General features: G+C 46.0%; 1 protein-coding gene across 2 annotated transcripts in view; it reads right to left on the reverse strand.

The window, feature by feature from the left end:
* Positions 1 to 23,417, reverse strand: part of FLT4 (fms related receptor tyrosine kinase 4) — a 476,277-nt gene that overhangs the window by 40,220 nt on the left and 412,640 nt on the right. For both annotated transcript variants that reach the window (XM_078653565.1, XM_078653564.1), the window contains exon 28: positions 21,659 to 21,779. In XM_078653565.1, the coding sequence (XP_078509691.1) occupies positions 21,659 to 21,779 (121 nt within the window). The remainder of the gene's footprint in view (positions 1 to 21,658; positions 21,780 to 23,417) is intronic.

Raw genomic sequence — 23,417 nt, forward strand, 5'->3', positions numbered from 1 at the left:
TGGAGAGCTCTTTTACGATGCTGAAGAGTTCCTTGCAGTTGTGTGCGTTGTTGTCAAGCCGGTCCTTGTATGCATTTTTCTTGGTGGCGCGGATCAGTTGGTGGTGTTTCCGGGTGGCGAGCTTGAGGGTAGCCATGTTGTCCCTTGTTTGTTCCCTTCTCCACACTTTCTCGAGGGCTCGGCAGTTCTTCTTGGAGCTCTTGAGTTCGTCGGTGAACCATGGGGCTTTTCTGCTGCCGGGTCTGCTGGGCGGGGTCCTCAGAGGGGCGAGTTCGTCCGCGCAGTTGCTGATCCACTTCGTGAGGTTGTCGGCGGCCTGGCTGGGGTTCGTTGAGCCGGCGGGAGGGTGCTGGCTCAGGGAGGCGGTGAGCTGGTCGGCTGTGATCTTGTTCCAGCTTCTTCGGGCAACCTGTTGCTGGTGGTGGTGGATCGTCGTTCTTTTTAAGGTGAAGTGGACGCAGCTGTGGTCCGTCCAGTGGAGTCCTGTAGCGTGGCTGAAGGCGATGTCTTTGCTGGATGAGAAGACGGCGTCGAGTGTGTGTCCGGCGAGGTGGGTGGGGGTGGTCACCAGTTGCTTGAGTCCGAGGTTAGCGAGGTTGTCGAGCAGGGTGATGGTGTTGCGGTCGCTGTTGTTCTCCAGGTGGAAGTTGAGGTCCCCCAGGAGGATGTAGTCGGCGGAGGGGAGGGCATGCGGGCTGATGAAGTCGGCGATGTCCTCGCTGAATCGTGTGCGTGGTCCCGGGGGTCGGTAGATCAGGGTGCCTCTGAGGGTGGTCCTCGGGTCGGTGTGGATCTGGAAGTGCAGGTGTTCGGCGGTGGTTAGGGTGTCGTCGGTGTTGGTCGTGATGCGGATGGTGTTTCTGTGGATGATGGCGATGCCTCCTCCCGTCTGGTTGGCGGTGCGGTCCCTCCGTGTGATCTTGTAGCCCTCTGGGATGGCGATGGCGATGTCGGGCGCTGAGGAGGCGTTCATCCAGGTCTCTGTGAGGAAGGCGACGTCAGGGGCTGTGGTGTCGAGGAGGTTCCAGAGTTCGATGGCGTGTCTGTGGATGGAGCGGGTGTTGAGCAGGATGCACTTGAGGTGGTTGTTGCTGGTGTTCGGCTTGGCGGGTGCTGGTGCAGGGTCGGTCCGGATGCAGGTGAACTTGCAGGCGTGGCAGCTGAAGGGTCCGTGGGTGTGCTTCGGGGCGGCTCGGTGGCATCCTGGGGTGCGGCCGGTGTTGAGTGCGAAGAGAGCGGCGGCATTGTAGGTTCGTCGGGTCGGCTTCCGTCGGTGGGGGCCAGGGGTCCTGGCCCTGGGCGCGGTCCAGGCGCGGACGGGCGCAGACGGGCTTACCTTTGGCGCGCCTTTGGCGCACAATCGGCGCGCCCGCTGCGCGTCAACGCTGCGCGTTCGCACGGTCGCCATATAAGGCGAAGTGCGCGGGTGGGCGGAGCAGCTGGGAGGCGGGAGTGGGGAGGGTACAGAAGAGAAAAAGGGGTGGGGTAATCGGCGGTGGCGGGAAGCGGGGAGGGAGAGCGGAGGGCGGCGAGGTAGGCGGGCACACAGGAAGGAAAACGCTAACACGGGCACAAAATTACAGGAAAAACAGGCACAAATGGAGAGAAAAACAAAACAAAAATAACAACAGTTAAGGCAGGCGAGCACGGACCACGCCGCTCGGAGGAGGGGGGCGTGGTCAGCGGAAGCGAGGCAGGCAGCGAGGCAGTGGCAAGGCAATGGGGCACACGCTGCAGCTGGTGGCCGTGCGGCGCGGGGGTGTCCCACAAGTGGGTCACACTCACCTGTGTCGCACGGTCGCCATATAAGGCCAAGTGCGCGGGTGGGCGGAGCAGCTGGGAGGCGGGAGCGGGGAGGGTACAGAAGAGAAAAAGGGGCGGGGTAATCGGCGGTGGCGGGAAGCGGGGAGGGAGAGCGGAGGGCGGCGAGGTAGGCGGGCACACAGGAAGGAAAACGCTAACACGGGCACAAAATTACAGGAAAAACAGGCACAAATGGAGAGAAAAACAAAACAAAAATAACAACAATTAAGGCAGGCGAGCACGGACCACGCCGCTCGGAGGAGGGGGGCGTGGTCAGCGGAAGCGAGGCAGGCAGCGAGGCAGTGGCAAGGCAATGGGGCACACGCTGCAGCTGGTGGCCGTGCGGCGCGGGCGTGTCCCACAAGTGGGTCACACTCACCTGTGTCGCACGGTCGCCATATAAGGCCAAGTGCGCGGGTGGGCGGAGCAGCTGGGAGGCGGGAGCGGGGAGGGTACAGAAGAGAAAAAGGGGCGGGGTAATCGGCGGTGGCGGGAAGCGGGGAGGGAGAGCGGAGGGCGGCGAGGTAGGCGGGCACACAGGAAGGAAAACGCTAACACGGGCACAAAATTACAGGAAAAACAGGCACAAATGGAGAGAAAAACAAAACAAAAATAACAACAGTTAAGGCAGGCGAGCACGGACCACGCCGCTCGGAGGAGGGGGGCGTGGTCAGCGGAAGCGAGGCAGGCAGCGAGGCAGTGGCAAGGCAATGGGGCACACGCTGCAGCTGGTGGCCGTGCGGCGCGGGGGTGTCCCACAAGTGGGTCACACTGTGACACAGCTGTGGCGGAGTACAGGGCGATCTGGAAACAGATGGACAGTAGGGGTACCTCTACGGCAGAAGGATACAGTCTAAATACCTCTGCCTGGCACAGTAAGGGTGCCTGAGCCAAGAACCTGGAGCCGAGGGGGTTCCAGGAAACAGCGTCGGCGCCCCGTTAGTCCTTCGGGCGGTCGGGGGGCCTGAACCGACCGGGGGTGTGCCTCATCACTCCGCCCTGACAGGGGGGGCGGAGTATAACGAAATAAAATGGTAATTTACTGCACCGTCAGAGCATCGACTCGCCGTGCAAGATGGCTCCTTAGGCATGCGGGTCAGCGAGGGACTGCCGCATTGGATCGCCTGTAAGATGACCCACCTTATCAGCTACCTGTTGTACGAAATAAACCTGCACCACTGCTTTCCCACAAATATGTCTCTTGAGTTTCCTTGGTATATAAGTGTTAATGTGTGCAGTGCGGAGCGAGCGCTGGCGGTGTGGGCACTATGCCGCTGGCAGCGCGACACGAAGGGGAGCATGGGCGTGACAGCGCCTTAGTACCACACGACGGGCGAGTGGAGCCTGCCGCGCCAACCCACCTGAGCCGCCCTCCTCGCCAACGGCCAATAGGGAGGGCTCTCCTGGGGATGGGGGCGTTCCTGGGTGTGTATATAGCAGGCCCAACAACTGTGCTCGGCCTCTCTTTCCCGTGTCTGTTCCCTAGGCCGCTCTGCGCTGTTCCCACCCTGAACCCTGACCCAGCTGCAGAGCGGCGGGCGAAAGTTGTGAATCTTTAATGGTCATGTTTTGTGTTGCAGGCGGAGTCACAGGGCGATCTGGAAGCAGATGGACAGTAGGGGTACCTCTGCGGCAGAAGGATACAGTCTAAATACCTCTGCCTGGCACAGTAAGGGTGCCTGAGCCAAGAACCTGGAGCCGAGGGGGTTCCAGGAAACAGCGGCGGCGCCCCGTTAGTCCTTCGGGCGGTCGGGGGGCCTGAACCGACCGGGGGTGTGCCTCATCACTCCGCCCTGACAGGGGGGGCGGAGTATAACAAAATAAAATGATAATTTACTGCACCGTCAGAGCATCGACTCGCCGTGCAAGATGGCTCCTTAGGCATGCGGGTCAGCGAGGGGCTGCCGCATTGGATCGCCTGTAAGATGACCCACCTTATCAGCTACCTGTTGTACGAAATAAACCTGCACCACTGCTTTCCCACAAATATGTCTCTTGAGTTTCCTTGGTATATAAGTGTTAACGTGCGCAGTGCGGAGCGAGCGCTGGCGGTGTGGGCACTATGTGATCTTATGCTTCTCTGTTCTGTTCTGTGGCAGTTGACTGGTTATTGCTGCAGAGAACAGTCCGTTCTTGTCCTACTCTATATCTTTATAAAGGACACGTTTTACTACTCTGGATTTGCCTGCCAATCATTTTACTACACAGTGCACAGATCATTTTCACAAGACCACTTTGTGGAACTGTTAGTAAAATGTGTGTTGTGCAGGGCAAATGTATGTATAACCTGAACCAGAGAGGACGGTGTTTGTAACCAGCAAGCCTTTGTCTGTAAGTAAAGCGTTTTGGCCACGCAATATCGCAACAAGTGGATTTTGACTGTATGTTTTTTTTTACTGTAAATGACACTTTGTGCATATGGGAAGCCACTCATCATACTCCTCACAGATAAGTCTTTCCTATAGCCCGTGTGGTATCGTTCCTAAAACATTCAACTGAATGTAATTTTATAGTTATTGCAGGAGTCAGGGCTCGAGTCGGGGTACCACGCGGGTGGACGGCATCCCTCCACTTATTTTACCGGGGGGACACCGTCCCCCCTGCCAAACAGCTGGACTTCACTCTTTGGCCTCTCTGGGACGAGGAGCTCGGCACCTTTCGTGACATCACTTCCTGTCGTGCCATCACTTAGGGTGACAGCGTCCCCCCACTTCTTTTTTTAGGACTTGTGCCTTTGGCAGGAGCGTTTTGAACTTAAATGCTGTACGTCACAATCCACAAGGTGCATAGGGCGTAGGCACTGTTGCAGCTGGAAACATCGAGATGGTTTTGTGAGCAACGGAGGGTGATGGATTGATATGAAGCAGACATTACACACAGAAATATTTCCACATTTGACATATTTGTGTGAATCACGTTGTCGCAGCTGAGATGCTATCATTGGGTTCTTGGGGAGTCAGGTGCACAGAAGAAGAGTTGAAATGGCCGGATCCTTGGCAGAGTGGGAAGGAGTTAGAACATCTTGGGGCAATTCAATGGATTGGGTGGCATAGAGGATATGAAGGGACGTAAATGATCTCAGGGGTATGCCAGTTCAGTGTGAGGGAGCGTAAGGTCACCCGTTGATGGATGTGAGTTGGGCATTAAGAGTTTTGCATATGAAGCATGAAAGAGAGAAAGAAGAAAAAGGCTTATATGTTATCAGATTAGTGGTTGTTAGGGAAAGCAAGTTAAGAGGTAAGGTTGCCATGGAAGGTGGTATAGGTGGAGAAGAGGACAAGGCTCAGGGCAGACCTTTGGGGATGTCTTTGGGGGATGCTCACTACCCAGAAGAACTTTGTTACTGGAAAAAAGAGAGGATTTGGGTTTTGCCCATGATCAATTTTTCAGATTTAGTTTTGGCATTTCTGCGTTGAAGTCACTGACTGTGAACCAAAACAATTTATTTTGACTCACCATACGAAGGGACACTGTCCTGAGATATTCTGGAAGTTGTTTGATGATCCAAGGATTCACCCTTAGAAACTGTCTACTAATGTATGCAAATTACAATGAACACTTAATTAAAAATGTTCCTCTCTAGCTACAAGCTACCTGATGATTGTCTTTTATTCAAGTGAGTTGTGGGAGCTGTCCTGTTCCCAGTTGGCAACAGAATTACAGGCTAACGCAGGGGAGGCTGTCCTTTCAACTAAGCTTAAATACCAGTAGGATTGATTGCGGAAGGATGCTCCAGAACACACCACTGCCGTATGGATGGAATTCTACATCTCGGGCTAAGAGGAGGGCGTTCCAGATCCTAGGTCAAAGGAAGGGTGTTCTTGATCCAGGGTAAGTAGGAGGGTGGTTTATATGCTGAGTCTGGAAGAGGGAGTTTCTGGTCTGAGGCTAATGAGAAGGTGATCTGGTTCTCAGAGTTCTACATGCTGGGTCTGAGGGATGGAATTCCAGATCCGTTCTACTGAGAGGGAGTTCCAGGCCGTGGACCAGTGGAAGGAGGTTAGAGATTCTGGGTTAGCAGGAGGGAGTTCTAGATCCCAGGTTTCAGGGAGGAAGTTCCACATACAGGACTAGTGAGTGGGAGTTTCAGATCTTGAGCTAGAGAGAGGGAGTTTCAGGTAAGGGACAAGTCAAGGGGAATTCCAGTTTCTGGGACTAGCCAGAGGGAACCCAAGTTCCTCTGTTCGGTAGGGAGTTCGATCCACTAGCCCTGGATCTAGGAGTTTCAAATATTGAATGCTGCACTTTGAATGATAGCCCACAAACGTTTTAATAACCATTAAAACAGCTTTGTCGACCAGAAGTGCCGTTGTAAGCTTGCTCCAGACGTTGCTATGGTCTTCAGGAGCCTCTAGGAGTTTGCATTTGAAATTTTTGTCAAAGAGGATAATGCTTGAGTCAGTGGTGGCAGGTGACAATTTCCAGCTAAGTTAGACTGCAATATAGACTGCAGCTAAAGACACACGTTTTTCCCACTTTCTCTCTTCATTGCGCATTGGTGTGGGCGTTCGTACCCTAGCAGGTAGATGGAGGACACATACAAGAAAAGATTCGGAGGGGGTTTTGCTTGACTGAAACCAGCACCAGAATGGAATAAATGATGGTAATCTGTGTGATGAAGCACACCCCCCGAATCTCCATGTCAAGCAGATAAGATAGGGTATAAGTTGTACTGAGTGCTTTAAATGGACATTTAGAAGAGTAGGTACTCACTCATCAGAGTACCTCTTTCCTCCTGAGAAGGGCTGGTACTCTCCCATTAAATGCATTGCAACAGTGCTGAGAAGTGCAGGTACCCTCCTTTTCAAATAAAAACGTTGCAGGTACTCAGTGCCTAACAGTTGGAACATGCAATTGTCAACTGGTGATGGCATTGCTGTGTCCATCATGGAAGCAACACGAACAACGATCAGCAGCGTGCCAATGATCAACAGCGTGCCTGTCTCTTATTGCACATGATAAGCAGAATCGCTCTTCAGAGGCATATTGGTTTTAACGTTCATGGTAGGGTAGGGTTTTGGGCTGGAAGCGAAAGCCTTCAATGGCAGTGCAAGTTCACCAAAGTGCTCGTTTGCCACAGACCTCTTGCACTCGCTGCATTTAATGTCCTAAATCTGTTACTCTAGCTGTCAATATGCCCCACGCTCTTCAATGCACTACAAATATGGGCCATGCTTCTCACAACTTGTGAGAATGTTTTCCCAACCTCCTTGCGCTTTCCCAATGGGCTCAAAGCTTCTCACATTCGGCTAACGTACCCCAAGCTCTTACACACTGCAGCAGAGCCCTAAACTCCTCTCACTCTGACAATGCACCCTAAACTCCTCACACACTGCAGATGAGCCCTAAACTCCTCACACTCTGACAATGCACCCTAAACTCCTCACACACTGCAGATGAGCCCTAAACTCCTCACACTCTGACAATGCACCCTAAACTCCTCACACACTGCAGCAGAGCCCTAAACTCCCCACACTCTGACAATGCACCCTAAACTCATCACACACTGCAGATGAGCCCTAAACTCCTCACACTCTGACAATGCACCCTAAACTCCTCACACACTGCAGCAGAACCCTAAACTCCTCACACTCTGACAATGCACCCTAAACTCATCACACACTGCAGATGAGCCCTAAACTCCTCACACTCTGACAATGCACCCTAAACTCCTCACACACTGCAGCAGAGCCCTAAACTCCTCACACTCTGACAATGCACCCTAAACTCATCACACACTGCAGATGAGCCCTAAACTCCTCACACTCTGACAATGCACCCTAAACTCCTCACACACTGCAGATGAGCCCTAAACTCCTCACACTCTGACAATGCACCCTAAACTCCTCACACACTGCAGCAGAGCCCTAAACTCCTCACACTCTGACAATGCACCCTAAACTCATCACACACTGCAGATGAGCCCTAACTCCTCACACTCTGACAATGCACCCTAAACTCCTCACACACTGCAGCAGAGCCTTAAACTCCTCACACTCTGACAATGCACCCTAAACTCATCACACACTGCAGATGAGCCCTAAACTCCTCACACTCTGACAATGCACCCTAAACTCCTCACACACTGCAGCAGAGCCCTAAACTCCTCACACTCTGACAATGCACCCTAAACTCATCACACACTGCAGATGAGCCCTAAACTCCTCACACTCTGACAATGCACCCTAAACTCCTCACACACTGCAGCAGAGCCCTAAACTCCGCACACTCTGACAATGCACCCTAAACTCATCACACACTGCAGATGAGCCCTAACTCCTCACACTCTGACAATGCACCCTAAACTCCTCACACACTGCAGCAGAGCCCTAAACTCCTCACACTCTGACAATGCACCCTAAACTCATCACACACTGCAGATGAGCCCTAAACTCCTCACACTCTGACAATGCACCCTAAACTCATCACACACTGCAGATGAGCCCTAAACTCCTCACACTCTGACAATGCACCCTAAACTCCTCACACACTGCAGCAGAGCCTTAAACTCCTCACACTCTGACAATGCACCCTAAACTCATCACACACTGCAGATGAGCCCTAAACTCCTCACACTCTGACAATGCACCATAAACTCCTCACACACGGCAGCAGAGACCTAAACTCCTCACACTCTGACAATGCACCCTAAACTCATCACACACTGCAGATGAGCCCTAAACTCCTCACACTCTGACAATGCACCCTAAACTCCTCACACACTGCAGCAGAGCCCTAAACTCCTCACACTCTGACAATGCACCCTAAACTCATCACACACTGCAGATGAGCCCTAAACTCCTCACACTCTGACAATGCACCCTAAACTCCTCACACACTGCAGCAGAGCCCTAAACTCCTCACACTCTGACAATGCACCCTAAACTCATCACACACTGCAGATGAGCCCTAAACTCCTCACACTCTGACAATGCACCCTAAACTCCTCACACACTGCAGCAGAGCCTTAAACTCCTCACACTCTGACAATGCACCCTAAACTCATCACACACTGCAGATGAGCCCTAAACTCCTCACACTCTGACAATGCACCCTAAACTCCTCACACACGGCAGCAGAGACCTAAACTCCTCACACTCTGACAATGCACCCTAAACTCATCACACACTGCAGATGAGCCCTAAACTCCTCACACTCTGACAATGCACCCTAAACTCCTCACACACTGCAGATGAGCCCTAAACTCCTCACATTCTGACAATGCACCCCAAGCTCCTGACACACTGCAGATGAGCCCTAAACTACTCACAATCTGCCAATGGACCCCAAGCTCCTGACACACTGCAGATGAGCCCTAAACTACTCACTCTCTGCCAATTTGCCCCATGCTCCTTACACTCCCGAGTGTGCTCCAAGCTCCTCACACTGCCGAGGTGCCTCCAACTCTTCACACCCCCCCGATGTGCTTCAAGCTTCTCACAATGTTCACGTAGCTCCTAGAAGCCTGCCAGTGTGCCTTAGTCTGCTCAGAGATGCGAGTTAGAACACTGGTCCTCTGGCTCTGAGCCTGCGATGCTGCGGTCCCCGTATTTCCGGGTCTGAGGTGCAGAACACACAGCGGACTTAAAATAACAAAACGACAAATGACAGAACCCTGGCAGCCAGGGCTGTTGTTTTTTCCCGGTTCACAGCCCAGATGGGGACAAAAAGCAAAAGTCTATCACATTGTTCCGGACGAGCGGCGTGAGGGCTGGGAGTAAAGGTTCAACTCCAGTACTTGCCAAACTCAGAGCAGTGCGTGCAGTGTAAGCGAAACATCTCATCGGGATCAAGATCTCAGAAAGGACTTGGCTTGGAACAAATGTAAAATGAACTTTCTGCTGATTCAGGAGTTCACTCGAGAGCCATGAGATAACGGGTCCGATCTATACAAGAAGTGGTAACTTTACAGATTGTTGGCTTCTGACTCGGGTGTTTGTAAGGTTTCTCTGTTATACTCACAGAAATCTTCATCGGAGCAAAAAACTATACAAATCACCATTTTCCATGAACCTGCCTTTCCTTAAAGCAGCAAGTTTCCACCTGAGGATCCCCATGTTTTGGTTAGGATTAAAGCAAAAATCCCCCTTGTTTTTTTGGTCTTCACGTGAAATTATTACCACACAGAAATCTATTTCACTGGACTCCCTGAAAGTATTTGGAATGTTTGGTCCACTTTACGCCTAATTTGAACATTTCTTTAAGCGTTTTATACAGTTGGGCATTAAGAGAAATTGGAAATGTTTGTGAATATCCACAAAGTTATTGTTAAGTAGGCATTCCTCGTATTCTTTATGGCCACTTCCTGCCCCTCCCATGCTAACACCTAGGCTCCTTCACGTAAGCCTGGCTTCAAGGCTGCAGAAAGGCTGCCATACCGGCGACTTTCCATGAGTTTAGAGAAGGTCAATGTATTTAAATCCCGATTTTTGCAATTAAGATTTGGGGATTACAACCATGAATTCAATTTTTTGCGGTTGTAAATGCAATTTTCTTACCGAACAATATATTTGTGACTCTGGCCTAGGACAATTATCTGTCTAATAACCCAGTCTCCTTCTAAAAAGAACCAGCACGAAAAGGATGGGAAGCAGGAAAAGAAGATCAAAATCCTGAGGCTAACAAGGGGCACTAACAGTTGGGGGATACTCTCATTCAGAGTGGGCTGGAGATACTGGGCATTCGTAGTTTTCAGAGTTTTGTAATAATATCTCATCCCCACAAGTTTTCCCTGTGCACAATTTACCAGGAGACAGTGATACCTGGTGAAAGTTGCATGGTGAACAGAGATTCGAAAGTGAGACAATTTCTGAATTCCGAGTGTGGCAACTTGGATTCTGCAAAATATCTCTCATTTTGACCCAGAAAATTCTGAATCAGGCAATAATTTCATCTTGGTGTAAAAACCGCAAATTGCCTCAGATTGAAGTCTTAAGAGTCCTGGCATACGTGGCTGCCGCAGCAGTTGTACATAAGGTCACAAAAACGATGAGCACAGACTGTGTCATTATATGTCCTTACCTCTACTTCCTTTGTATATCTTTTTTCTATACCAGGGGGTGATTTGTGTTTGTGTCACAAATTAGTCTTTTCACTAATCTCCCTTACACACAATATAGGCACATTAAGCGTTGGGGTTCGCTATGCTTCATTTTAAATGAGAGTTGGCCATTTGGTGGCATGAGTAAAACTAACGATGCGGATTGACAACAATCTATAAGACACTAACTTGAAGGATGGAAAATTATTAGATACTCCTTTCCCCTTATTGTTACAGCAGCACTTTCCTACTACGTGTGCATCAGATGAAATGTCACATGTTTTAGAACCAAGAAATGTATCTACAAACCCATCCAACCTGCGAGATTCTCCACCTTCAACAGTGTGACACAAAATGACGGGCCATACTCCAAAATTTGGAGAGGGGCTGCTGAGATTGTGGTACCCAAAGGAAGTCCTAATCAATAGGCTAAACCGGATGCCCCTGTTCCACAGGGGCATATGTTTTGTCACTGACTGCATTGTGTCTCTGACACTGACATTTTGTTACAGTGATGAAGGGCACAGGTGAAGTGACAGTGTTTATTCCAGTTTAATCAAATAAGTTACATGGTACTCGAATGAAAGCAACCAGGACTCTCCTTCAACTTCCCACCTGCTCCTTCAATTGTCATCCTCACCAAATCACAGCATTCTGAACTCACCTTTCAAGTTTACATCACCAGTCAGGTGCCACTCACTTGTTGAAGAGCTCTCTTTATACTTTCCACTACCACACTTAACACTACACGCACCTACCCTCATAACAAACACAGAGATATGTAACAGCAATAACACTTAAAACACTTTACTAAGCACTACTGATGCAATAATAATATTAATAATAAAACACCCCATAACCTATACCCATATGACTTACTAACAGTAGCGGTTGGTGGTGGGAGTAGCTGCTGGGCGGTGACGTAGGGAGCGGGAGGGGCAGGGTGGGAGGTAGTAATATATGGATTACGGAGGTTTACAGGTAAGTAAAGATATAAATAAATAAAACGAATTTCGTTGCGCGCACTGCATCCCAAAATGCGATGCAGTGCACGCAACGATATTCGTTTTATTTATTTATATCTTTACTTTCCTGTAATCCTCCGTAATCCATAGATTACGAACCCCCACGCTGCCCTCCCCCTTCCCACGTCACCACCTGGCAGCTACTCCCACCAGCGACCGCTACTGCTTACTAATAAGGTACAACTAAATCCCTAAATTTACTAGGCAATTTATGACTGCTAGAACTCCTGAATTTAGCATTCTTGACATTTTGTGGAAAAAATGGCAACTGTTTTTCTACCCATTTAGTAGCATTGGACAACTGGAAACAAAATTCTCAATCTCTCTAAAATCAACATCACAATCCTCACCCTCACTGTGAATGCCATCATTTAAACTCCTATTCACTCCTTCTTCACAACCAACACCATGAAACCCAGCATCTTGACACAGATACTTCTTCTGCTGCTTGCACTTTAATTTCACCACTACACACTGACACCCCTACCTATGTTTAAAACGTTCCTATTCTTCAGTCTACGCATTGCCCCCATAAAGTGGCGTGTTCACTAACGCAAACTGACCAATTTGTACAGGACAGTTGCTACTATTGTACTTCCTTACACCTCTTCTACAGATCATGTAATTCAACATTTTCCCTCACCGAGTCTTCACTTAGAGCAGCATCTTGGTCTACATCATTCCTAATAGATAGAGCAACACCTCCATGTCAAGGACACAACTCTGTTGCAGCGTTCGTTCCTCTAAGAAGTTCAAACAGTGTTTTCTCAGTCACTGCATGTGGGGTCATCCTGTATGCTAAAAGTATGCTCTGAAGTGCCTTACACCAACATACCTTAGACTTCACTGCCAACAGTAGGAACTCCTTAACCACTCTTTTCATAATGTTACACTTGCCCATTCCCTTCTGGATGAAGCAAAGCAATCTGCTTATCCATTATACTAGATTTCCTTAAAGATTCTTGCATCTTACTTTACATACATTTTACATCATATACCAATACATTTTCCTGGGGTATTCAATCCCTACAAAGGGCATGCTTAAGGAATTCAACCATAATGTTAGTATCTACTTTCCCAACTATCTTGAATTCGGCTACATTGAGTAGTAATCTCTCATAACCAACGCAAAAGTATATTTGTGCCCTGAGATAGCAAATAGTCACATAATGCCAATGTCAAGTTATGCCATGATCATGTGGAAATTCCACTGTAGTCGCAGAAGCCTTACAAGCCATTGCAGACTTGTCACTACCACTACATATACCACAATCATGCACCTCCATGCCCACTTCAGCATCCAACCCTGGCCACAAGAAACACTTTATAATTCTGCGTTTGGGACCTGACATTCCCCTATGCCCAGGATAATCACTATATACCAGAAACTGGTATGATGCTGGTACTCTATTGATGCTTGGCCAAATTTGCATTTACTTATTTTCAACGTAAGACTGTTGTTCTCCTATATTTTCAATACAAATGCCAAATTAGTATCATATTCATAGTGATCTCTTCCAAAAATTAGTATATCGTCTTGAAATGTTAAAACCCTTTTTTGATCTTAGCGCAGTTGCTACATGATTCTCTAACACACAGAAGCTCCTTCTCTAACACACAGAAGGTGTTCCTGAAATGGCAACTAGTATTCATTTTTACTAGAAAGATGCTTCATCTGTTAAGAATGCCCTACCTTGTTTGGAGTCTTCCATCAATTCTATCTGGTGGTAAACATTAGCTAAATCAAGTGGAGAAAACAATGTTGCTCCCATTAATGAATACACCACTTCTCATGTATTGGGCAGAGGATGTTTAGCCACCCAGAAGCATTCATTCAAACTCTTAAAATGATTTTGCAATCTTATTTCTCATGATGACTTGCAAGAAATAATGGCAGGTGATAACCAGTAAGATGACATAGTTTTTTCAATAATATGTTTCTTGCACAAATCTTTCAACAGATCTTTCAGTTTGACTCTTTATATTAAAAATACTTCCCTTATGAAATACATCACTCGAGCTGTATACTGCTTCAAAGTGATTGTGCATTTGAATCGCATTAAACACATTTTAAACTTTTGTCACTCATTGTGTAGGAAACACCATGGACTCCATCCACAATGACATTCGTTATTGTGTCAATTACCTCACTTGAACAATAAGCGGAAGTATTTCTAGTAGGATCTAATTTTATAATGATCTCTTGTTGTTGTGGTCATCCTAAAAAAGCGGATCCTTTCTTTACTATTGAAACTTTGCCTCTCCGTCTTCTTCATTTAAGGAAAATGTCTACCCAAAAGTATCCTGTCAAAGCCAATCTACATGCACTATAGCTACAAGGACATATATCTACTGAACATGGTCTGTCACTTGTGTCAGTAAGTCCTTCCTACTTATTGAAAACAAATAGAAGGGTCTCTCTCCGTACCGTCCTCTACAACACCTAAAGCTATCACACATTCCTTGGTCTCTAGCTTAACTCTAGCTTCCTCAACTTTAGGCCAATGTTGCTGCATATCAGCCTTTATAAGTGCTGCCGTGGCCAGTTTTGTTTTTTCTAATATCACTTGTATTCACTTCTGCCGGCCTAATCTGTGTGGAGTGTGGAGGGAGGAGGAAGAAGGGTTCAAAACACACCAACATGAATGTGATCATCTCCTCCAGTCCCAGCCGTGGTCCTTGAATCCTTCCTTCCTGAGGCAAAGGTTAGTGTAGCAAGTTCCTGCCGGCCCTCCGATTATTTTCAGCTTAATTTTATCATTTGCTGCCAAGAGCTGATGTCATGTTGGTAATACTCCCTTGAGTTGCCTGACATGATGGTTCCGGTTCTTGTGTAGAATACGAATCTTAAAGGGGCCATCCAGTCTATACCACCAAAACAGTTCTTTTTACTCGGTTTCTCTTCACTGTGGAACCCTACTCATATAGGCAAGGACTTCAGCGGCCCATATAGGAGTAGTAGCACTATATAACTGCTGCAAAATAATATCTGGGTTTCTCAGCCTTGATTGTGTGAAGTAAACCAGCCTCATTTACCAAAGTGGTGTTGGGTCGAAAGTTCACTACATGGCTTAGTAGAACTGTGCAACATTTGTCTATGCAACCTATGTTTTACATCGGTGGACTGAATAATCATTCTAGGGCTTCTCCATTTTTTAGCCTTGGTCTTCATTAGAGCTAAGTCCTGGTGACATGCAAAGAGTACCCATTTTCTGAGTAAAATTGGCTGCAATCTCCCTCAATCTGGGCTGTGAAGGGTGATTCTGGTCCGGGGAGATGGACCTTTTTTCTGCACGCTGTGAACGACTGGCCGCCTGCTCTTTTATGGTATATGTCTAGTTCTTATACCAGAGCTCCCTTGCCTTCAGCATGCTTTGGACATCTGTAACATGTGGGTGTGTTTTTGCATGGGGAGGTTTATGGATGGCCTGGGGCAGGGTGGAGTCTCTTGGGACACAGTGGTCATGCTGCTTAAGATGATGCTTTTCTTTGTGTATGCTGGCTATGTCCATCTTGGACAAACCAGCCTTCATGTATTCATTTTCAGACTCATCCCTCAACCCTGTGTTCTCGGTAGGTAGGGGAGGTCAACTGTCCATTCGCTTTGTCCAGAGCAGTATTCAGCTGCCGTGAGTAAAACCCACCCTTCCTTTGTTTAGTATGCTGTCCTCTCCCATAACAATGTATTTATTTATTTATTATTTATTTTAAGGTTTTATAGAGCGCGAACATGACCCGTGAGGGTATCAGAGCGCTTTACAGGATCTGACGTATATGTAATCCCAGTCCATATAGCACCTGTGACCACTACAAACTAGACCGGCTATGGATTCTACACCACAACAGGGGTTGCTCCACTGGGAACAGTCCAGCCTGAACTGCCAGATCAGATCCTCCCTGAACCGGAACACAAGCAACCCAGGACTGGTATTGCCCTACTTAGAGGTCATCAGCTAGTTACAGCTTGGTTTCCATGACACAGTGTGCATGGGGAACTGACTCGATCCCAGGAAAGCTTGCTAAAGGCCCAGCTGACTGAAAGCTATCTACAGGATATCTGTATAGAATGAGCTTCCCCAGGGGTGCAAAAACGTTTTTGTCCAGCTGGCCACTGGAACCAAGCTCAGAAGCTGGAATCGTGGTGCTGCATCGTCACATTTCTGCCCAAGTGTTTGTCAGACTGCACTGTCCTTCAACTAAAAAATACCCATAGAGTGCTGATACTGATATCCCCGTCTGCAGTGCTGGAAGACCGATAAGGCTAGAGCTCTACACATTCCCGTTGTATTGTCTGGTTCTGTTGGCCCTGAGAGGTTCTCCTCATTATTGAGCTTTTGGTCCAGCCTAAAAGAACAGATCATATTGCCAGCAATGAGAACAAATCCCACCTCCCTCCAGACTCCCCCCCCCCTTGCTGGGAAATATTGCATGTGACCAGTGGATTTTGAGATCCTGGCCCTTCCGTCTAAAACACCCTGGGGCGGAAATGCTACAATATTAGTGCATTTCCACCCTGGGTGCTTAATAATAGGAACAACTCCGTCGTATGCCCACCATGTGTAAGTGCTGATAACCACCACTCGACAAATTTAGGGATATATAGTTTTCGTACCTCGTTCCTTAAAATAGCTTTTTTAACATTTATATATTTTTGCATATAGACAGATTTTTTAATGTGGTTCAAGTTCAAATAGTTCAGGAAGGTGAAGTCACTTTTTAAAAATGAAAAGTGGTTTTAGATCTTGTTTAAAACAGGATTAAAAGAAACGCAATATGATCAGTTTAGAAACTAAGCATGACTCGTGATTTCATCTTCTATTTCGGTTATGAGGTGCTTCTACTTTTGGAACATAGCACACTGTACCACGAAAGCCAACGATCTACGTGAAATTGTCCTTCAGTATGGAATGATCCCATAGTGAGTAAAGTTTATTACATATGGATTTATAGAAAGCCCTAGCCCTAGATCATTAATTTCTGTGCAAACACAGTTCGATAGATTCTGCTCACTGGAGAGCCCTTCCAACCAAGGCTGAATGCTATGCGCAATTTACAGCAGGCCTTTGATTCCATGACTTTCTTTGGTTCCAGAGGCGTCCATGCCCCTTAATTCACAGTAGTGAGATAATTTCATTGTATTACGGGCACTTAAAACATTGAGAAGCGTAAAATTAAACACCCAAAATCGTGTAATCCAGGTTTTTAAATAAATTGTGACCTTTTTATTTATCCTGTCTATCCATGTTGTTGCTTGTTCCCAGCATGATTTAATCTTTTCATACCGAATGTATAAGGTTGTTGATTTTTGGACTGGACCTTTGGGTAATATTATAGATAAACTAAATAAGTACTAGAAAAGAATGATTGATGGAGCGATCCGATCAAAAAGTGTGAAATATGCAATTAATAAACGGTGTCAATAGTTGTTATGAAAATAAATCAATTTGGAATTTTATTTCTTCCATCACTATGCTTGCATGCACTGCTCTTCACAAGCCTGGGAGCAACACTCTCAGGAAAGTTTGGTGGCACCGACGGACAGGTGAGAGAGTATGCTATTTGGTTATTCTTTTGTTTAACAGCTATGCGTGGTGGTCTCTTACTTTCCTCGCTGCCAGTTTGGATCAGGTTTGATTAAACTGACTTAAAAGTGAAGGAGTGAATATAACAGCACAGTTCACCACCTATTAGCGAGACAACATTGTTGTTATAGGACATATTATATGCTTTTGAGGAACTAGGCAGGCGTTCTTGTAATGCTAGTCTAGGGGGTAGCGATCAGGATGTGGGGGGTCGCGCTCTGACATTGAATTAAGTTGTGGACAAATAGGATGTATCCAGCAGGAAATAGAGTTAGGCACCGTTAGATTCTACATAAAGAGTGGAGTTTTGATACCTTCCCCTGTTTGCACACCTTTTTGTTCCACAGTGCGGGGCCTCGTATACCTGAGCACGGTCCAGGTGAGGTGAGGTTCAGTCCCCTGTCATTTCAGGTGAGCAATAAACTATAAATGTTTTAATATATACAAGAGATGATGTGAGCACGTGTGATTGTGAATCTCTCAATGTTCTGTACCAATACGAGTAACAGATGTATATCTTCCTTAGATCACGTTGAGTATCCATGTGACAAGGAGGATGAGTACATAACTGTAGGTACAGGTTGTATCGTTCCTACTCCTATTATTTATTTTTTTCACTGATTAGGTTGGTGTAATATATATAAAAAAAATCTCACACACTTGTTACAGTAGCAACATTTAAGAGCAGTGGCCCTGATGAAAGCCAAGGGACGCTTTGCCCGGTAGGCAGAAACATGTTGGCCCTATTAGTGACAGTCATTTGTTCCATACTGTCGTTTGCACTGTTCCTGTTCTTTTAATTAGGGGATGTGCCTTGTTTCCATTAAAGAGTTGTTTAGACATCTCACCCTATTTTAAACTCACCACTTTCTTGTTAGGTTGCACTGTGTTTTCACCACTTTTCTTCAACCATCATAAACTGGCCAACAATTGGTGGTTCATAGCGTACTGTGGACCGTATCCAGTATTAACAACTTACTGTGAGGCATGGGGTCTAGATGATCTAAGGACCGGCCTGGTCACAGTGTGGACGGCCAAATGATATGACTGATCACTTGGTTTGTTTGATGCTTATCCATAAGAAGCTGTTCTGGATTTTGTTGACTAGTTTTTGAATAAGCTTTAGATATTTGAGTTTGTATTCCTCACGCATGTGACTCATGCCCTCTTTCGTTCTTTAGAAGTTTGTTCCATGGTGACTGTAGCACCCACTGACATAGTGCATCACATGCCAGTTTGGCCAATACATTTGGCTGATAGACCTCACAGGTTCTTTTGTGTTATTCAAATATTGCATGTGACCAGTGGATTTTGAGATCCTGTCCCTTCCATCTAAAACACCCCGGGGTGGAAATGCTACAATATTAGTGCATTTCCACCCCAGGGTGCTGAATAATAGGAACAACTCCGTCGTAAGCCCACCATGTGTAAGTGCTGATAACCACCACTCAACAATTTTAGGGATTTATAGTTTTCGTACCTTAAAATAGCTTTTTTAACATTCATATATTTTTGCATATAGATAGATTTTTAAATGTGGTTCAAGTTCAAATAGTAATTAATCAAAAGTGGAGGGATAAGGGATTGAGACGTCTGTTTCACTCCCCGGGGTGAGCTTATGGTTTATCAAAAGAGAAACAGACACTTGTTACACCTTTTGACCGTTGGTAAAAAGGGGGTGGATCTATTAGAGTATCCTCAAAAAACCCAATGCTTTTGTGTTCGTGCGGTATATCTGTTTCATCCGCCCCGCATTGATGTTTTAGGCAGTTATCATTGGGTACTCCAAAGTAGTGGTTTGCCAGCCTCAACCAGAGGCACCTCTGGTCTTGGGTGCAGTGTCCAGAGAAGTTAAGTGAGTAAGTGTGAAAAAATAAATTTTCAAAAGAAGGAAAAAATATTAAAAACTGGTAAATCACCCTTGGGAAACTTTAATGTTGGCGTGATTTCCAATAGTTGTCTAAAAACAAAGGGTACTACTAAATAGATCGAGTTACTTGATCTGGCAGTATTTTGTATAAAGCGTCGACATGTTTCAGCTCTCTGGGCCCAAAGGGTCTATAGAGCTTTCGTCAGGACTCACAAACAAAGAGTTTTATACTTACACCATTTGTGTAGTATTATTTTGGTTATTTTTTGATAATGTATCTGGAAAATCAAATCCTCCGTATTCTGTACTGGAGGTTCCCTTTCTTTCCTCGGGGTCCTGCTGCTAGTAAGCTCAGAGCTTGCGTTTAATGCTTCCAACAGCAGGTCCTGATAAATCTGCTGTGATTTGACAGCAGATTTATCAGGACCTGCTGTTGGAATGTTCGACTGAGCATACTTACACGGAGAATAAGGTGAGGGAAGGGTTAAGCATTCAGGGACTTGTTGAAGGTTTGCTGGGACACGAGGGAGCAGTGGACTTGAAGATCAGTGGAATAAAAGCCAAGGCAAGGCCTTCGAGGAAAGAGAAGCAGCAATTCCGAGGCATTAAACTCAAGCTCTGAGCTTACTAGCAGCAGGACCCCGAGGAAAGAAAGGGAACTTCCAGTACAGAATACGGAGGATTTGATTTTCCAGATACATTATCAAAAAATAACCAAAATAATACTACACAAATGGTGTAAGTATAAAACTCTTTGTTTGTGAGTCCTGACGAAAGCTCTATAGACCCTTTGGGCCCAGAGAGCTGAAACATGTCGACGCTTTATACAAAATACTGCCAGATCAAGTAACTCGATCTATTTAGTAGTACCCTTTGTTTTTAGACAACTATTGGAAATCACGCCAACATTAAAGTTTCCCAAGGGTGATTTACCAGTTTTTAATATTTTTTCCTTCTTTTGAAAATTTATTTTTTCACACTTACTCACTTAACTTCTCTGGACACTGCACCCAAGACCAGAGGTGCCTCTGGTTGAGGCTGGCAAACCACTACTTTGGAGTACCCAATGATAACTGCCTAAAACATCAATGCGGGCGGATGAAACAGATATACCGCACGAACACAAAAGCATTGGGTTTTTTGAGGATACTCTAATAGATCCACCCCCTTTTTACCAACGGTCAAAAGGTGTAACAAGTGTCTGTTTCTCTTTTGATAAACCTCAAGTTCAAATAGTTCAGGAAGGTAAAGCAACTTTTCAAAAATGAAAAGTGGTTTTAGATCTTGTTTAAAACAGGATGAAAAGAAACGCAATATGATCAGTTTAGAAACTAAGCATGACTCGTGATTTCATCTTCTATTTCGGTTATGAGGTGCTTCTACTTTTGGAACATAGCACACTGTACCACGAAAGCCAACGATCTACGTGAAATTGTCCTTCAGTATGGAATGATCCCATAGTGAGTAAAGTTTATTACATATGGATTTATAGAAAGCCCTAGCCCTAGATCATTAATTTCTGTGCAAACACAGTTCGATAGATTCTGCTCACTGGAGAGCCCTTCCAACCAAGGCTGAATGCTATGCGCAATTTACAGCAGGCCTTTGATTCCATGACTTTCTTTGGTTCCAGAGGCGTCCATGCCCCTTAATTCACAGTAGTGATATAATTTCATTGTATTACGGGCACTTAAAACATTGAGAAGCGTGAAATTACACACCCAAAATCGTGTAATCCAGGTTTTTAAATAAATTGTGACCTTTTTATTTATCCTGTCTATCCATGTTGTTGCTTGCTCCCAGCATGATTTAATCTTTTCATACCGAATGTCTAAGGTTGTTGATTTTTGGACTGGACCTTTGGGTAATATTATAGATAAAATAAATAAGTACTAGAAAAGAAAAAATGATGGAGCGATCCGATCTTTTTCTAAGTGTGTAATATGCAATTAATAAACGGTGTCATAGTTGTTATGAAAATAAATCAATTTGGAATTTGATTTCTTCCATCACTATGCCTGCATACACTGCTCTTCACAAGCCTGGGAGCAACACTCTCAGAAGTGTTGCTGCATCCTCGACCTCTCAAGAATCTGGCAGCGAGCTGAAAGGGCAGAGTGCAGGAGGTGTGAGGATGCCTCTGACTCGAAGACTAGGTGTAGATCAGTCACCAGGCGTTGTAGTCTCTCAGTGGTGCTGCAGGGAAACGCCACCAGCAACGCTGCAGCATTGCGCTAGCCTGCTTCCTCTCACAAACCACCAATCTCGTTGGCCAGTCTTCCCACGGTCTGTCACCAGCCTGCCCCAATGCTATCCCCTCGCGGGCCCTGGATCTTACCGAATGGCTCTTGTACGGTATCTGGGTCATGGGGAACTCTTCAAACGTCTTCAACCGAGATGGACACCTGATCTGATTCCCTCCAGTGAAACAGCCCGGGAATGAGACACAGTTGTAATATCTGTTGAAAAGAAGAAACATAGAAACAGCTACTCAGAAGGTTACAAGAACAACTTCTTTGGTAAATTGAACAAACCACTCTGAGTTGAATGACCTTGGCACTTGAGGACTGATCCACAATGCAAGTTGCCCGCCTAAGTTTAACTTGTATATGAACATGGCTTGATTCAGGAGTGCAAATTGATTTTTGCAATTCACAAGAAACTGAAATTGAATTCATACACTGATTTACTCACACTTAATATTACCCAACGTGGCATAATATCCAATGGGAGTAAATGTGTTGCAGAGGCCGGGGAATGGGTGTTTAAAAGCAAGGAGCCTCAGGAGACTGTGTGTACACCGCTCAAAGTAACGTTTTTGTGGGTTAGCACAGTCTATAGTCTTTGTATACTTTTGGATAAGGAAACATTTTGTTTATCTATCTATTCGGCACTAACACATTTTTATTTCATTCAACAACTACAGAGGCAAAGAAATACCAATCATTTTGACAGTAATAACAGGTCAGTCCACTTAAAAAGTAAACAAGCATATTCTTTGATACTTGCCTTTCCTTTGAATTCAAAATTAAAAAAAAGTGGCAAACAAATACCAGTTTCAACTTTCCATGTTATACTAACTTTCCTCAAGAGAGCCCATCATAAAGGATTGACCCGATACTTAAAGATGGACCATCTGGATAATACAACATTGCTTAAAGCAACCTCACTAAAATACTTATGACTAGACTTCAAGTCCAGAATCAAGTTACTTGACTTTGTGTCAACCTAAAAAGACCACACCACATAACTCAGATGCTAAGAGCCCTTCATTGGCTCCTGGTAGAGGGAAGGGTTATTTTCAAGTTCCAATCTACAATGCACCAAGGGTGCTCATGGTACCTTCAGAAGCCAGTTACACCACCCGAAAAATCATCAAAACCAAAATATTATCCTGTCTAAATTCAAACTTTTAAAAACAGGAGACACTCTTGACTGTCTTTCCAAACGGACTTTGCAGAAGGTGATTGGTTGAATACTGGAATTAATCCAAGCCACTTATAATAACTCGGGCTAAATTCCAACATGCCATTTTTAGCTAATCTGTGCTCATCTGTGCCATTACACATATGGACTGTCATAAGCAAGCCAGTCTAGCTCCAGGGCAACCAGCTCCTTCACACTTTGTCTTCCCATAGGTATCCAATTCCTCAGACTTTATCCACGTGTACCAGGAACCAGCTACTTTTTCCCACACTCGTATCTATCCTCCTTTAAACATTGGCTATTTGCTGTAAGCTCCTTGTACTGTCTGCCTAAGTTCCTCAAAGTGTTTATATACTTTAACCCTCTCCTTATGTCCATGGACACAAAAGTATCTTACGCGTCTACCTTTGTGCTCTAATATTCTCACATGGACCCACATTTCTCAAATTGTATGACTTAAGTACTTCACAGTATCTTTGTGTCCCAAGATCTTTACACTCGTAGTAAGCCAGAAACTCATTACATTGTCTGTAAACACCCCTCTCTATTCACGGGCTGCACCTCATGCGTGCCTCAAGCACCATATACTTTTTAGCCATGTCCTGTGTATGCTCCCCAAGTCTGAACTGGCATGGCAAACAAGCTGAGTTGGGACACAAGCGAGGGACTGT

The sequence above is a fragment of the Lissotriton helveticus genome, chromosome 7 (genome assembly GCF_964261635.1).
Source record: "Lissotriton helveticus chromosome 7, aLisHel1.1, whole genome shotgun sequence".
Taxonomy (NCBI): Eukaryota; Metazoa; Chordata; class Amphibia; order Caudata; family Salamandridae; genus Lissotriton; species Lissotriton helveticus.